The following is a 17,916-nucleotide window of genomic DNA, read 5'->3' as shown; positions in this document are numbered from 1 at the left end:
CAGTGCCCTGATCTCTCCTGCCTGCCGATCCCGGTTCAGAGACACCGCGGCCGAGCCCAGGGAATCCACTAATGTTACTGTAAATGTGGGGTGGAGGCCTAAGGTCACAGCGCTGACTCTCTCTCTCTCTGTCTCTCTCTCTCTCTCTCTCTCTCTCTCTCTCTCTCTCTCTCTCTGCGCCTTCGCGGAGCTCCAGCCCCGGAATTTGGGCTTCCCATAGGGATAGAGCCTGCGGGCCAACCTGACTGCCCGAATTGGAGTCAGCCGCCAAAAGACTGCAGAAACCCAAGGAGGGCGGGGTTCGGCCAGACTAAAACTGCGGGCGAAATTCATGCAGGGTTCACGAGACAGTCCTGCGTGACGGCCGAAAAACGTCAATCGATGTCACCCTGGGACTCCGTGTCTTCGAATGCGGCCCAGCTTTGGCGATGCCACCTCTCTAGAGGCCCGCGCTGGCGTGGCCAAGCCGAAAGTCGCAGGCGAATCCACTTCGGTTCTACTTGGCGCAGGGACTCGGACGATAGCACCTAACCCGCCTTCCCGGGAACTGCCCAAACAGACTGGATCTGGACCTAAGATTTAGACGACTGCTTGCCCTTCGGGGGCAGTGGCCGGGACGGCATGAGGGGCTGCTGCACACACCTGCTCCAGCGGGACCTCTGATCCGGCAGGGGGTGGCACCTGGGCCGGCCTGGGGAGTGAGGAGACTGTGCTGAGACCACGAGGTAGGCCCTTGGCTGGGGCCACCGCAGACAGAGGATGGGACACACCGCGCAGACCTGGCTGACTGCGTGCTTTGGACGGTGCGGGAGGCGCGACGGGGGCCTGGACCTAATTGTCCCCTGTCGGCCCTGAGCGGCCCTGAGCCGCGAGGCCGAGTGACAAGGCGCAGGAACCGCCTATTGGTGGGGCTGCCTGCGGAAGGAAGTTTACTCTGCCGTGGACACTGTTTTAGCACTTTCAGAGTAGCAGGACCATCCCTAAATAATTGAGGTTCCCCTTCCTCCACACAAAATTTTAAAATTTCACGGATCAGAGACTGGCAATGGGTGGCCCATTAAAATCATTAGATGTTAGCAAAGTACAAGCCTCATTTTCCTGAGAAATACCTGGTGGTACGGAGAAATGCGGTGAGAATCTATGGGCTCTCATTCTGTGTCCACATTTGGGTCTGTAAAAGCTGGAAGCTGCCAACATTTCTTAGAACTGGACAACAACTCCCCTAGAAATTAGATTTGTCCTTTAGAAATTCAGCCCTGTTTTATCATTAGATGAGTGATTGCACCCTGCTTGAAAGCATCCCACAATAGCTTATAATACCTGTTTTTGTTGTTATTGTTTTTATTAGTGATCCCTCCCTTAAAAGAAAAAAGTATCCTTTTTTATTGATCTGATCTACAATTTCTAGCACATAAATCCGCCTTGCAAATGCTCTGCACGGAGTTTAGTTCTGCACTCCACATTTTAAGTCAACATCAAAACTGGAATTAAACACAGAAAACCAGCACGGAGCGTAAACTGTGCTTAAAGGCCTTTAAATGAGAAAAACTTCTGTAAGAAAATAAACATGGAAACCTAATGCTCAATCATTTCCCCAAGAAGCAAGAAAAACAGCCTTAAATCACCGACCCACGTGGGAAATGGGGCCTCCTTTTCTTTTTCAGTTCTCTGTCTCAAAATATATATATATATATATATTTATATATATATATTTATATATATATATAAAACGCCATTAAGAATTTCAATCTTCAGGTGAAAATTATAGAAACCGTCTGCGGAAGTTTGTTTAATCACCCTTGTCTGTTGTAGAGACGATCTTTCCTGAGTAGTTACTAATTTCAACTCTCTGATTATTTTTATTTTTCCAAGACATCTTGTCAATGAAATGGCAATGTGATGTTACCAAGATTTTGAATAGCTATAGATTAGAAAATATATCTGATCCTTTCAAAGTTTATTATGAAAGCCACTACACACCCAGCCAAAACTGCTTTATAGCTGGATAACAAATATATATCTCTTTGTAGTTGAATTTGTCGTATTTTGCACACAAATGAAGTCATGCTATTTTTTAGATCCTGTCCCTCTGGCTTTGATAATACCAAAAATTGGTACATTTCCATGTGCCTCGATTTTTTCTTCACAAGGCTACTTTGGAATATAATATGTCACTAATTGGGAGATATGAAGTGTTAGTGATTTCTCAGTTATCTTTCCTAATTTTCTTTTTCTCTGAAATCTCCAACCTAATGCTTTATTCTTAATTATTTCAGGTACCCATATCCCATTTCTCTGTTCTCCCACTCCCGCATTTTCACCTAAACAGTTTAACTTCATCTACTCAGGCAAATAAAAGCTGAAACTTGCCCCCAGACACGGAAGCTACTAGACTTGGGAGGAAAACAAAAAAGTGTATTCGGCAAATGAAAAGGGAAGGGAATTAGCTGTATTTAAGGTGTATTTAAGGATATTTATTCTTTCAAATATAATTATGAAATGATTTTTGTTAATTTAACTTATAGACTTTTGGCATTACAGTGTATTAGCGATGAAATAGTATATGAACAAAACTGAAGTTTTACAGCAGTTTTATACCTACAGCTATGTCACCAGATTAATAATTATTTAGATTATATAACTTACAAAATTCATATATTACCTGTGATAAGACATTTATACCTATCTTAATCTCATCCTTAAAATTCTGTTGAGGACCTACTATGAACTAGGATGGCTTCAAGATAGATGTAAAGATGAATTTCATCTTCCAACAAATTCCATTTAACACCACTAGAAAAGGTTACATCCATATAAAGTGATCAGTTACCCCAACTGCCTTGGACCCCAATCTTGTCCACTCTCTGCCTTCAGTGAACACTGAACCTAAATTTGGCACCCCCTACAGGTTGTGCCTGGTCTTGCGATTGTGACTATTTTATTGCTTTGAAAGCTGTTGTGTTGTTGTTGTTGTTGTTGTTGTTGTTGTTTAATATTCTCAAGAGCTGTGTTTGGGTTTTGGGTTTTTGAAGTTTGTCCACCGTCAAAATTAAAACCTCATCCCTAGAAGCCAGCTGTTCTGATGACCCTGTCTAGCTCGCTGGGTGGAAGCTGAGGGTGAGTTATGAGCTCAACAGTAGCTGGAGAAACAAATGATGTGCCCAGAGTTCACACATCGTCCACCTCCTCCACCCCATAAACTCACACTCACCCACAGAAGGGAGAGAAAGGAGGGGTCCGGGGCTGGGGGCGGGGGAAGGTGAGGGGGCTGCAGAAAGCACAGTGGCTGTTAAAGTAGCCAGAGGGGACCATCCTGGCCACCAAGAGGACTCCAGCGGAAGCCTTCATTGGCGCTCTCTTTAAAAATAACGAGAGGTTGGCTGTGAGAGTTTACTTTTTGTTCCTATTTATTTATAACGCGACTTACAATGTGTAGAGTTAGCACTTAATTAAGCAAAAAGGCTTGCTCTTTTAAAAACAAAAACACGAACAACAGCAGAAAACAGCCCGATATCCTCCCAGCTGCGCCTGCCCCGGGTCTGCACCAAGCCGACTAGCGTCCCTGGCCGGGCGACTCCCCGGGCTCTCCCGGCCGGCTCGGTGCCCGCCCCAGAACGCCGCCTTGCTATTCTCCTCCCGCGATTACTCGCAGCCCCACAAGCAGCACCATATGCTGCTTCTGATCAAACAGCGAGCGACATCGGCACAGATAATTGACGAGACCGGCTGGAAATCACGCAGAAAGGGAGCCCACTGAGACCGCAGGGGCTGACAAATCACTGCTAATAATCCTGTTAGGAACAGTGCGGCCAGCGGAGTTCGCAATAGCTTCATTTTTATAAAGTAGGCGCTGACAGTATAAAAGACAACAACGAGATCTCTTTTTTAAATAGAAGGCAGTGTGGTATAATGGTAATTATCCCATCAACAATTCATAGTACAGTGTGAACGGGAAGTGTGGTTTTGGATATATAAGTTCCCCTTCTTCTTTTTCTTCTTCTTTTTAAATTAATTATTTATTTATTTATTTATTCATTTACTTTTCAGGTACTTTAGACTTTCATTTCTTTTTTCCCCGCGGTTTCCAGGGTCAGAGAAGAACTGTTCAAGGAACTGCTTTAGGAGGGAACGACTAAAACATCACTTGTAGTTTGAAGGTAGAACTGAACTATAATTTGAAAGTTTTCCTTTGGTTTTGAGCATGTTTTGCAGGCTTTTTGACTTAGATAATAACTTTAATGTCATGATCAAGCAAAGTGAAACTGCAAACCCAATAATGACTGTTTCCTGCCCATCCATTCATTTAATGGAAAACCACAAACCCCAAACATCTAAAATCAACAACAGCAAACACCTCCAGGGGTCAAATCAGAAGTTCTCATTTGTAAATAAACAGAATTCTTTCTTTTGGATTTTTGTTTGCTTGTTTAGTAATCCCTCTTTTACATTTCTGAATCCCCTTCTCCCAGCAAAGACATATCCAATATATATTTTAAAAAATATGTTTGTATTATTTGAATGCAAGTAAAGGAAAAGATGGGCAAATGGAAAAGTGTCCTTTTCTAATAAGTATAAATGGTTTTATACAGGACACTGTTCTATGAAAGCTGCACTGTCCTCACACAGTGAATCTTGATAATCTAAATACGAGTTTTAAACCATGTGAACAGCTCAGCTATTCTAACTTCTAGGCCTTATTAGACAATTTTCTCAGAATCCATTTGCCAACCTGACACCCAGAAGATATTTTCTAAGCGGGCGAGCCATCTTAATTCAATCTAATGTATTTTAGGACTAGCCTATTATCTTACAGATAACACCAAGCCCACAGTTGCAAATCATCAAGCTCCAGAGTTATTCCAGAATCTGCGAATGTCTTGAAAACTCAGAATAAATTTGCTTAGAATTTATTTAAGAACGTGAGTAAATCCAGGCATACTTGTTCACAAATATGCATGTTACCCATTTGCAAAATTTTAGACATATAGAGAAATTATTATCTGGCATATCTAGCTCCAGGTACATGGGTCTATCTACACCTGGCAAAAAATACAGAATTTGGCAGTGCTCTGGCTTTTTACTGGACAAAATTCTAACAAGAGGAGTAAAAAAGAAAGTCATGTTTGGATTAGTAGTACTTTCAATTGAGCCTAGTCTCTGAAGTGTTGACAAAAGGACTGTTGGGCTGCTTCCCAACCAAACATATCTGATGGACTGAAGAGAAAGTATTGATGGGGAAGTAGAGGGAGCCTCGAAAAAGCGACAGAAATTCTGAGTTCAGTGAGGACCTTAGTGAAGTAGCTGAGCTAAACTTCCCTTTGCAGAATATATATGTAAATATGTATGCATTTCTCTGGTCACTGGTTTCGGCTCATTGCCTGGCAAATCCCCTGCCCCTTCTGCATTTGAAATTCCATCTGGTCAAAGTCACTTACCTTCTGGGAACACGACTCTCATTTTGAGATAGCTGGTCGTGAGTCTGATTATGGATGCTTTGTCCAGCTGCGAGGTGATAGCCGAAGGCAAAGGCAGTAATTTAGCCAGTTCATAAAATTCACTGTTTTCCTTCTCCCTCCTAGTCCGGGCAGCATTTTTGGACTTTTCTTTCATTGTGTCTTGTTCCCCCTTTCTTCTTACAATGTAAACTCCGCAGATTCATCCAAAACAAAAAATAAACTTTCAATTAGAGATCATATTTGGCAAAAACATAAAACATACTTTGAATAAAGAGGCTGAAGTATTTGCACCAAGAACAGTGTATTAATGGCAGTAAAAGACCAGCGGGGGTGAACGGAAAATATTTTCTTTGAAAATGCGGGATGCAGTATAGGAAAGTTGCTGATCCACGGAATTTGGGCAATCCTGGGGGTCCTCGGGGTATCAAATGCCGGTGGGACCCCTGAGGAGCCAGCCTTTTCTTTTACTCCGAGCTGCGAACGCTGGTCCTCGGAAAATCGACATAATAATCCCCGACGTTTGTTCTTCAGTCTCGCGGCATTTAAGGTATCTCCGAGCCCCTTTGGGAAGAGCAGGAACTCCAGACAACTCTTTCAAGGCCCTGTGAAGACAACAACATCAGAGCGTAAGAGATCCGCGGCTCCACAACCACTCACACACTTGTCCCAATTCCAAAAACACGGCCGGAAAGGGACTCAGCGTGCCTAGCCAGGCGTTTTGGGTTTGTTTTTAAAGAACCGGATAAATCGGCAGCGAGACGGCCCCCTGCAAATAATGCTGGCATTCCCTGACCCATGCCAGCCACATCCTCCAGACCCCTGGGAAGTTGCCCAAACAACAAAATGCATATTTTTGAAGACCCGCAAGAGACTTTCCGCTGCAGGTCCCCGAGCCCGCGCCCAGGTTGGGTGCATGTCCCATGAAAGCAGGTTTCTACAATTCAGAATTCCTCCACAGCGCGGCGGGGGCCTTTCAGCTCCCGACCTTGGCAGATGTGGACCTTGGCTACCTCTTTAACTTGGGCCTTAAGTCTGAGGGATTCCTCAAAAAGTGACACTTACACACCAAGTCCCTCGGGACTCCCAAGGCGACCCAGCGCTCTGGCTGCCCAGCAGGGGCGGCAACAAGCGGGGTCCGGCAGCGCCAGGTTAACAGGTGGCGCGGTCGCGACAGCCCCTCGCAGGCGCCCCGGGGGTGGGAAGCGCCGCGGCCTCTCCCACACCGCCGCGGAGCTCCAGGGTTGCTGGTAGGGCGCGGGATGTCTTCTGCTTCACCTACCTTCAGTCCCCACAGGCGGCAGAGGGTTCGGGGGCGCCCATCTCTTAATTGTACTCATGCCTACCGTCCAACCCAGCGGCTCTGCCGGCCTCTCCGCTTCCCACCGGCAGAGAGGAGCAGAGCATTCCCGGCTCCCTTTTCTGGATCATGAATTGGAGGAGCGGTGCGTGGCAGAAAAAGGAGGATGCAAGCTTTGGGAAGAGTGAGGTGATTTTAGAATCCTGGTCCTCCGTAGTTGCTACGAAGCCAGTTCACTATTATTCCTAATTGGAAGCCGAAAACTGTCCCCCGTAACTTCTTTATAGCTTAAGGGTTTAGCTTCAACTTCACTCCCGGGCCGCCTCTCTCCCGCCCTCCCTCAATGCCACTCAAAAGCCTTCTAGCCTCCCATTGGCCTGGCCTGGCCAGGGGCGAGGCGCTCATTGGCCAACAGGGATGAGTGACACGAGTCGGCCCCGCGCCGCCCTCCGCGCGTCCAGGCTCCGGGGTCTGGATCTTACTATCCGCTCCGCCGCTGGGCTCCTAATGAGCCCCGGGTGCGGGGTCGGCGCTGTCCGGTTGCCGCCGCTGCTCGCGGCCTCCTGGGCCTTCCCGACATCGTGTGCGACCCGCGTTCCTCGGGCTGCCTGGGGTCGGGTGGTTAAGCGCTCAGTCCAGCGCGGCGGCCCAGAAGAGCCGGGGACGTCCGGAGGCAGCGGAGGTCGGACCGGCTGGTTAGTTCTACCGGCGGAGGAGGCAGGGTTGGCCCAAAGACCCATCCCGCTGGCAGTCGGGGTCCGACGGCATGCGCGAGGCCGGTTTTGTGCTTTATTTTCTCTTTCTGTGAAACCATGAAGACACGGAATTCATTGCCAGAGGAAATAAATACAATGACTGTCTTTAAATTAATCCCAAAGAAGTGCGCCTTTTTCTAAACGGTTTGGGTTTGGGGGCTGATTTTTTTCACTGTGGAAAGCTCGATCAGGGAGTTTTCCTGTGGGGAGAAGCGAGGGGGACACTAGGGGAACACGTTACATTTCAGGGCAAAATAGAATGATTGATATGTAGAGATACATATCACAACAGTCCGTTATCTTAAACATTAGCCAACTCTTTGCCGGGTTTTGTTTCAGGAAACAAAAGTCCAACATGACTATTCCTTACAGAAAGGATACAGTCTGAATGAATGAACTTAACGATGCTCACAGTTCCCTAATAGGAGCTCACAATTCCCTAATAGGAGCTGGTTAAACAAACGCTCACCAGGACTCTCCCTGAGTAATTATCTCTTAGAGACCCTCTAATTTGAAACGCCTTCTCTTTCTCTCATCTGAGAAAACACAACAGATAGCATAGAGAAAAACTCAAATTGTCCCAAAACAATTGTTGTGCTCACCAATCACATCCTACAGACTCGATTCCCGGCTTGGTTTGGGTACTGCCTGTGACCAGATTCGGCTCCCGGAGGTGCGTTTGGGGGGAGTTGTTTCATCTGTCATAAAAATCAGTGAGAACACCAGTGACTGGGCACTCATCCTCTCGTTTGTGGCGCTAATTGCCATTGAGAAAATAAATACTTTGAAGAGGGGTGTGTGCCATTCTGCTGATATTCAGAACAACTTTAAGAGTGTTTGTTCAAAAATACAGACATCTGCCACCTCCTTGCTGCCCGATGGCAGTGAGATCCTCGTAGAAGGACAACAGGAGCTTTCTGGTGGTATTTACACATCTGGGCAACACCTGGCTGGAGGAGGTGAACTTTTTGGATAGAAAGAAAAAGAAAGAAGCACGGAGATTTTGTACGTCTTTCAAAACTGGAATCCGGCTAATGGACTCCAATCCAGGAGGAGTCATTTCCCCAGTGACTGTAGCCACTTACAGACCTGGTTCTGGGCGGCTTTCAACCACCCAGTGATGCACTTTTAACAAACATAGCTAGAAGATAGCGAGAGATGCACTGTGGCTCACTTACACACAAGATTCCAGAAAGATCAGATAAGGTCAAGTTGGCTACTACATGTAAAGTCGGGGGTGGAGAGTGCGTGTGGAGAGGGAAATAAACTTTCTTGACCCTCCTCTCCCCTCGAACCAGGTCAGATATAGCTGCCAGGCAAAGCAATGACACTCAGGGTTAAGAGGAGGTTTTCTATTGACTGTGTTCTAGAGAGGATTTCAGTCAAGTCTGCGGTTACTCTAACCCTATCTCTACTTAAAACAACATGCCAGTTTGGAAGTGCCTCTCAGGGGTCTGAAACCTGTGCCCACAGCAGGAACTTCCGGGGAGTGGGGGGGGGGGGAGTCAGGTAATGCTGGGTTTCCAGAAGAAGAAATGCAGTAATTTTGCCTTCAGAAGCAAGATGGGCAAAATGAGTAAGGAAGTCTTCACGCTTAAAGCGGACGTCCTGGGGGGCTGGGCGGGCTGTTCCAATGTCCCAGCGAAGCTCAGTTGTCAATGAGACGAGTAGATGTCGTTTAATAAACAAAGTGAATGCACGACCACGAGGTGACGGCCTCTTGCTAAGTCCTCAGCACACAACTGTCTGAGCCGCGTTTACCGAGAGAGTGAATTAGCATGACGACGTAACACCTGTTTTTCTAATCTTTGAACCTAGGTTGGAGCCTGAACGCTGCTCCTTCACTCCCCCGCCCGGGCCCAGGGACCCGGCTTTGCACCCTCCCCGCGACCCTGCCTGCCAATCCCCCATGCGCCCTGTAGCCGGAGGCGTGAACCGTGAACCGGAACCTCAGGTGCCTCCCACGTGTTCTGAGAATTTGCGTTCGCCTCTATCATGGGAAATTTTAAATGAATTTCTTGAAGCTCAGAGACTAATCGTACCATCCGCTTTGCCAATATAAGGAGAAAAGCCCCAGAAAGGAAGAGACGGTCACCGGCGACCCACTATCCCTAAATAGAGATCCTTATAGAGTCTAGGCCGCGACTTCCTTGAGCCAGTGGCCTTAAAACTTAGCCTCTGGCCCTCAGGCATCCAGAGTGCGATCCTGATGTGGGAGAAAACCCATGCGGGGCTGCAAAAAAAGTATCTCCCTCCTTCCCCTACCAAGCAGGGCGAACAGCCCAGTGTGATGGCGACACTGTTCCCCCAAGAGTCCCTGCCACCTCTGGGGCAACCCAGGATGCTGCCCTCATGGAGTCTGCCCTGGACCCCGGAGGCCAGGATGTGCAGGCTTCCGTGAGTCTACCCCAGTGGTTGCCGGGAGCCACTCCGGGTGGATTCGGAAACCAACGCGCCTGTGTGCGCAATGTCCAGCATACCACGAGCACCCGGATAGAAGGGGGAGTGGGCATCTCAGGCGCCTTCTGACCCCTCCCCGCAAAAGGCAAAATCAAGACTAGAGAAGGTGAACTTTCGGTTGTAAAAGAACGAGTGAACGCATAGTGGAATTCCGGTGCAAACCGCTGAACCGGGGTTCAATGCCTCGGCCCCCGACCCTTGCTCTGGCACAGACCTCCACCCTGCCTTCCGATAACTCCTCTAATGACTCTTCTTTGCTCCAGGTTGTTTGAGTAACTTATCAAAACTAGAATGATTTCTGTCCACTACCATTCTCTTTATTATTTTTCTTTTTTTGCAAACTGCTAGGGACGCACACATACACATTTGCATGCTCGCACATCCCACATGCACAGTTGCACAAAGCACACAGACATGGATTTGCTCAATGTCCAAGGTCAGGATGAAGGATATATTTATAATCAAGATACAAAATCTGAAGATGGTCACTCGAACATCTCAGTATGTTATATCCAGATGTTCACTCTATCACTGAAAAGGACAAGTTATCTAGGGACATATTATTGTCTTAGGAAATATTAACATTTCCTACTTCCAAGTATATTAGTTAATGTAATCCTGTCCTAGACTCATTTTATCACCACATTTAGACATTTACATCTCTGTGAGTCGTTATGATGTTAAGGCAGAAACAAAGGCCACTTGTAGCCTTGACCCCAAAGTGTAGAAGGAGCCCCCCAAAATAGGGTCATATTTGCTATGTTAGAAATTATGGTAAATATTACTTGTCTGATCAAGACGTTTTGAAAAGTATATTTTATGTATATAAATATTTTTAAAAACCTTTTTCCGAGGTACTGCTTTTCAGTTGTCTCCCTAAATTGACCCTTGAAATACCCCAAATTCACTTCAGTGGTTACACATTGGAAAAAGAAAAAGAAAAAAAAAGAAAATCCACCAAGTTGGAAAATGAGATTGGCGAATACAAGTAAGGGTTTCATATAGTTTCTCTAAATATTATGGTTAATTTTTCAGATATTGGAAACCGTGGTCTAATATATAACCTTGAATGGCCGCCGAGAAATAAGTGCTTCTTGAATTGTGCACTACTTTATTTGCAGACATAAAATTTAAGCTTTAAATAATATAATTATTTTAACATATAATTGCTAACTGGAAAGAGGTCTGATTCTGTGCATTCTGAGGATGGGAGCAGGTGGGTGCCTGCACTTTCACACTTTTCTTTTCCAGAAATCGAGCGGAGGAAGCTCTGTGTACATAAATTTCAGCAACGCTGAATACAGGCACACAGCTGAGGCGTTCTAACTCTGGAGATGAACACTAGATTGGAAACTCGGGTTGAAAAACACTTTGATTCTTAAATCGGATCGCGAATTTCAGACCAAACTCTGCTTTTGTTATAAGGTGGCTGCATCAGGCCCACGCTCAAGAAACCCAGGCTGGCGGCCGGAGGGACTGGGGGTGGGGAGGCCAGTGGCCTGAAAAAGGGTACGGGACATCAGAATGGGCTGGATCCGGTGAGCAGATACCTACCTTTGTAACTCCAGGTCTCCAACATTAGCCCTTCAGCCCCTCCGGGTTTGAGAACCGTTGGGCTAAGTTTCTAGAGGGTTCTTCCCTTCTCTGAACCCCAACATTCCTTCTAGCCCCTGCGCCAGTGAATCGCGGAATGATGCCCTGCATTCCCTGGGTACATAGGTAAGGGATTCTGAGGAGGAGGATCCCTCTAATAGGTAAACAGATGTCTGGCTTCTAGTCTTGGCCGAGCCTCTGGGTCACTTGGGATGGAGGTTGGGGAGGAGGGCGGCTTTTAAATATGAAGTCTAAGGCCCCACCTTGGTTTAGGAATCGGAAATCCCTGTCCGAATCTGGAATTGGCATTCCGTAAGGGTAAGGAAGGCCTCAGGCCACTACGCAGCTCCGAACGCGGGGAAGCAGGAGCAAGGATGAGTTCAGAGCCAGGGTTGCCGGCGCCACCCCGGGCTGCGCGGTTAGGGGTAGTGGACCCGCCCGGAGACGCAGCGGCAGTAGCAGCTTAACCCCGTTGGGGGCGCCGCGCCACTGAGGTGGTTGAGTCTCCAAGTCCTGAGCCTCCAATAGCTGCTCCGGCTTTCGCGTCTCAAACACAGGACCCCGGAAAAGTACCACTGTGCTCGTCTGGGCGGCAGATCCTGTGCTTTGGGAGTCTGGGGCACATTCCTGGGTCCTCCTGGACTCATTGCCTCTGGGCCCAAGACATGGGAATCTGCCCTTGAATATCTGGGCGCCTTCGCTCTTAGCGCGGTTTTGGAACTTGAGCGTGCATGGGAATTGATTGGAAGGCTGCTTAAAACACAGATTGCTGGGCCTCACTTCCAGAGTTTATGATTCAGTAGATCTGGGGTAGAACCCAATAATTTATTTGCATTTCTAACAGGTTCCCAGGTGATGTTGCTGGTGAGGGAACCGCACTTTAAGAACCATTGCCTTAGTCTGCTTTTTCTCAGCCTACTTTTGAAGTAGAAGACTGTGAGGGGGGATAATATTCGAAGCGATGGCCCTAGTATTGTGGGATCTTGAACATACAGCATAAAATAATAGGGCGGTCTAGTCGAGGCCCAGGAGTGAGGCTGTCCTCCGTGATAGGGATGGGGTCGCTGAAGATGGCTTATTCCTGTCTCCTTAGGAAAGTGGCTGGTCTCAAGAAAAGGGAGAGGAAGCTGGGGCCTTAGCCAGACCAACCTTCTGTGGGGAGTTTGGCTTCAGAAGAGCAGGAAAATACACAGGGTGCTCTCAGAATGTTCCAGTGTTCCAGGATTCTCAGCTATGTTGCTGGAAATAAGTCCAGAGACTTTGGTTCAGTCAACCAGCGGTGGAACACACTGGAAAGATAGCAGACAAGCATTGGTTCTCCTTTTGGCCCGAAATCTGTTCCCTCATTTTTCAAGACAACTTAGGCATAAAGGGTTCAAGGTGTGTGTGTGTGCTGTTGGTGCAGGGGGAGTGGTCGCTAGAGGAGGGGACCCTGCCTGGATGCATTGGGCCAGGGAGGTCTAGGCCTCCCCTCAGGTGGTAAGTGCTTCCTCTTGTGCGGGGTCAACGTTATGATATAGCTTTGTTGATCCTTAAGCACTTTTCTCATGTTTTTTATGGCTCCATCCTGCATAAGAAAATATTTTAAAATTATATTTTTGTAACTGCATTGGTAAACAGATGAGTGTAATCCAAGTTGGTTTCATTATCATATATTCATTATTTTACATATTTATTTATTTTTCTTCTGATGGTAAAAGAAATAAACATTGAAACATTTTTCTCAGGCCGTAAAACTACATGGGCCCCTGGCACTGTGACTATTGTGCGAAATGGGTAAGTCAGTGCTGCTCCTGGGTACACCTGGGATAATGTGGATGCTGGGCATGCCTTTTCCCAGCGGTGGTTCCTAAGACCCTTTCAGAAAACTGGAGAGAGGTTTGGGATGACGATCTCTATCTGTGAGTCACAGCTCCATTTCTGGAATGAAACTGTTCGTCTCCTCAGGGCTCCACTGCGGAGTCCCTCCACCCTAAAACCAAGTGGAAAATCCAGACAGATTAGGCTACCAGCACCATTTCTTATCTTAACACCTGACCTACTTCAGTCATTTTCCTTACCTAGAAATCCAGATTATTAAGTGAAATACAATCTTAAAACACTATGCAAACCAAGCAAATGCATCTTGGGCTACCAGTTTATGTCTGCAGCTATACAACTACTTAGCTTCTTATTACTCTTCTGGAATTTCAAGCAAATGTTAAGATTTATATTATACACACCATTCTGCATCTTGATTTTTTTTCACTTTCCATGACAGTATACAGAAAGCTTCTTCATCCTTTCTTTTCTAAACATCTGTATAGCATTCCAGGAAATACCAGTATAAATTATTTAACCTTTCACCCACTGAGAACATTTAGGTTTGTTTCCCATTATTGCTATCACAAACAATGCTGCAGTGGATAACACTGTACACATGTCATTTACCTGTGTACAAGTACACCCACGGGACAAATTCCCAAAAATGGAGTTGTGTATGGAAGGACACATGGATTGCACTCCTGATAAACATGGCTAAATTGCCCTCCATGACAGTTTTGCCAATTGACACTCATCAGCAATGTGTGAGGGTGACTGTTTCCCTACAGTCTTGGAATGAAGCATATTATTAACTTTTTTCCCCAGTCTAATAGATGAAAATTGACTTTTAATTTTTTTCTGTTATTAGGGAAGTTTGGCATATTTTCATATGCCTAAGTGCTGCTTGCATTTCTCTACTGTAAACTATCAACCCAAATGATTTGAGGGTGGGGGCCCTCTTGGCTCTGAGGTGGGTAAATCCTTGGGTAGGAGGATGAGGTGGGGTCTGGTTTTAAATACAGTTGAACCTTTCTTGAATCCCTGGAGTGAGCACACTCGTCAACACTGGGAAGTGGAGACAACGAGAAACACGGGTTCAAGGTTCTAGAGTCATCTACCAACACTTTTACTCACATGAAACATTTAACATTCTTTCATAGAAAACACAGAATAAGATAGATATGCAAATATAATTCTAATGTATCTTCATTCAACTGATCTCCTGTCTAACTATAATCAATTATATTATACATATGTTAAAACAGTGGTTAATTTCTGGATTCTGTATGTTTTGAAATTCAATTGTCCCAAGTTGATATTTGATCAATCTGTTTCTTTATTTTACCTACAAACACATGGGAGACTTTACCACAGAAACAACTCAAGCATTAACATATGCCAGCCAATCACTTCTCGTGATTTGAACAAATAACTTGGAGGAAACAAGGGGATAGACTCATCAGCAGTTTCAGAGGAGGAAAAGCCATAATAGTCTGGTTAAGAATCTAAATAAAAATGATACATAGGAGAAAACAGGGGAAAACAAGTGCACTGCAAATGTGCAGCCCATCTCAGTTTAGATCTGCTTTGATATTTATTTTCACTCCTGGAGATCTGATAACTAGTTTGTGAAGATACATCTTGTACCATAAGCCATTGTGTATTCTCCTTGAATAATCAAAAGTCACAGAAAAGAAATCTTGATGGCAATGTGATTGTTTTACTCCAAGCCAAACAACAATATAAATGAGTATTAAAATTTTACATTAACTTTCCTTAAAACTTTTGATTTCCTATTCATTTTAGGGCCTCAGTGCTTTGGAATTATAGTATAGTTTTATATCAGATGGTCTCTCACTTTCTTTCTCCCCCAACCCCATAAGAAAGACATGATAATGAGAAACTATTCCAGCAGGAGGAGCCGGTTTAGAAACAAATGGATTCCATGGCAACTCCTGACTCCACATGACTTCTAATAACTGACATTTCAGTTGAAAATGGTCTGTCTGTTATTCTGCTCAATGCTGGTGCTTTATATGGGGTTTTTCCTAGTTTACATCTCAGAAATGGAACGTTAATCTCCAGTTTCATGAATAAGCAGCGGCAGCAGCAGCAGCAGCAGCAGCAGCAGCAGCAGCAGCAGCAATGTGTCACCACCTGTAACTATAATGTGGCCAGTGATTTGTCAAGTGTTTCTGTCTCCAATTTTCAGAGTAGCTCACAGAGGTGAACACTGAATAGAATTCAGAGCTGGTATCACATAGTGTAGAAAATCTGGAAGGTGTGTTCCACTGCAAATTGACAGAGAGAGTCAAATGTTTTCATTCAACTCAAGACAATGCATGCATCAGGCCCCTGACAGCAAGTTGTGAATGTTGGGCTTTGTTGAGTCAGAGACCACTGCACTGGAAGAGGAAAACTAAACAAGGATAAAAATATCTGGTGTACCCCTGTCTTACTTAAAACTCTCTATTTTGTCCCAAGGCTGAGTGATCTGCTGATCTCCCAATGAGTACTGGCACCACTGTCATGATGATAATTAAGATGATAAATGTCATGATGATAAATAAGAAATGTGTACAGAACAGGTTTGTAAAACCTCATGTGTAAGTATTTTATAGATTTTTAGTCTAACACAGAAAAAAAGTTTGGTCACAAATGAGTCAAGTGATCACTCTTGGAATCACTGTAAGTCAGTGATGGATTTGGGTACAAAAATGATGATGAGCTGAGTGTACTTTTGAGAGCTCCTTCCATAGCTTCTGGATCTCATCGAGGAGGTTGTGTCTCATCCATGCAGGTAAGGACTGAAATTCAGCCCTGGCTCAGTCCTGTGTCCCATGCAGAGGGGCGTCTTTTTCTAATTTACACAAAGGCACTGTACAGTCTAGCAACAGCCCTCCCAATACTATCCTCCTTGCTGATTCAGGGCTCATGTGACACACTTCAAAGAATGTTTGTCATGATGTATTGGAAATAATCTTGCAGTCATTTCAGTGCTTAATGGGTGACCAACACATAACATTTCATTCCCAGCAAGTATAAGAATAGAGTGACAGAGCAAATTTGTTTAGTGAGGGCATATCCCAGAGAAAGTAGAGAATGAAAAGAAATGCTACTGTGAGGAAGGAAAAGAGATGAACACATGAGGTGGGGAGCACCGAGGAGAAAGTTTTACAAAAAGATTGACATCAACATGTTTAAAATGGTTCCAAAATCTATTGACCAAATTCGGGGGAAAGACTTTAAAAAGAGCCAAGTATGCTTATTTTGAAAATTGCATTAGACAATTAGCCTGTGCATTTTTAAAAAGTAACTTAAATATTACTATTGCTTTGACTAATTGGAAATTTGAGAAGTGTAAACCCAGTAAGAACTCTTGCTGTTTAGCAATGTTATCAGCCATCAGTTCTTCAGTGGTCAGCAATGCTGTAGTTTATATAGGACCTTCACATCTTTTTCAAATGAGCTGAAACCTGACCAGTGAGACAGCAGATTTGAAATGCCTGTGCAGTGACCACAATGTGATGGGTGCTCACTAGAGGAGAGTGCTCACCTCAGTTCCGACTTGCTCTATTATTTCAGCATGAAAGGAGTTAATTGGAACTTCTGTGAGTAACTCTCTACATTCCTGTGAGGATGGGGACAGAAGATATTTCTCCAAGTTTCCAAAGGGAAGGCTGAAGAACAGAGAGCTGAGTGGCTTACCCAGAACCACATAAGAATAATGTTCACTCAAGTAAGTATTTTTGGGCTTTCCCTCAAAAAGTGAAAAAGACCAAATAAAAAGAAGTTAAGGTTAGATGTATTGGAAATAAGGAGAGTAACCCCAGGGGAAAACATCCCAATTGAAAGCTGGCCTGGGTTTCTTCTTGAAACTTTTTCTTAACTTTTTTTTTTTTTTTTTTTTGAGACGGAGTCTCGCTCTGTCGCCCAGGCTGGAGTGCAGTGGCGCAATCTCGGCTCACTGCAAGCTCCGCCTCCCGGGTTCACGCCATTCTCCTGCCTCAGCCTCCCGAGTAGCTGGGACTACAGGCGCCCGCCCCTGCGCCCGGCTAATTTTTTCTATTTTTAGTAGAGACGGGGTTTCACCATGGTCTCGATCTCCTGACCTTGTGATCCGCCCACCTAGGCCTCCCAAAGTGCTGGGATTACAGGCGTGATTTTTTTTTTTTTTTTTTTTTTTTTGAGACGGAGTCTTGCTCTGTTGCCCAGAGTGGAGAGCAGTGGCGCCATCTTGGCTCACTGCAAGCTCCGCCTCCCGGGTTCACGCCATTCTCCTGCCTCAGCCTCCCGAGTAGCTGGGACTACAGGCGCCCGCCCCTGCGCCCGGCTAATTTTTTCTATTTTTAGTAGAGACGGGGTTTCACCATGGTCTCGATCTCCTGACCTTGTGATCCGCCCACCTAGGCCTCCCAAAGTGCTGGGATTACAGGCGTGATTTTTTTTTTTTTTTTTTTTTTTTTTTTGAGACGGAGTCTTGCTCTGTTGCCCAGAGTGGAGAGCAGTGGCGCCATCTTGGCTCACTGCAAGCTCCGCCTCCTGGGTTCGC

General features: G+C 45.5%; 1 protein-coding gene across 1 annotated transcript in view; it reads right to left on the bottom strand.

Annotated features, from left to right (window-relative positions):
* Positions 1-7,043, bottom strand: part of SIM1 (SIM bHLH transcription factor 1) — a 77,435-nt gene extending 70,392 nt beyond the window's left edge. The window contains exons 1-2 of the mRNA XM_005552277.5: positions 6,736-7,043; positions 5,436-6,058 (exon numbers count right to left, since the gene is read on the bottom strand). Coding sequence (XP_005552334.3) covers positions 5,436-5,610 — 175 coding nt within the window. The 5' untranslated portion in view covers positions 5,611-6,058; positions 6,736-7,043. The remainder of the gene's footprint in view (positions 1-5,435; positions 6,059-6,735) is intronic.
* Positions 7,044-17,916: the final 10,873 nt, after the last annotated feature.

This window comes from Macaca fascicularis, chromosome 4 (assembly GCF_037993035.2).
Source record: "Macaca fascicularis isolate 582-1 chromosome 4, T2T-MFA8v1.1".
Classification (NCBI taxonomy): domain Eukaryota; kingdom Metazoa; phylum Chordata; class Mammalia; order Primates; family Cercopithecidae; genus Macaca; species Macaca fascicularis.
This window is presented reverse-complemented; position numbering and strand designations above follow the sequence as displayed.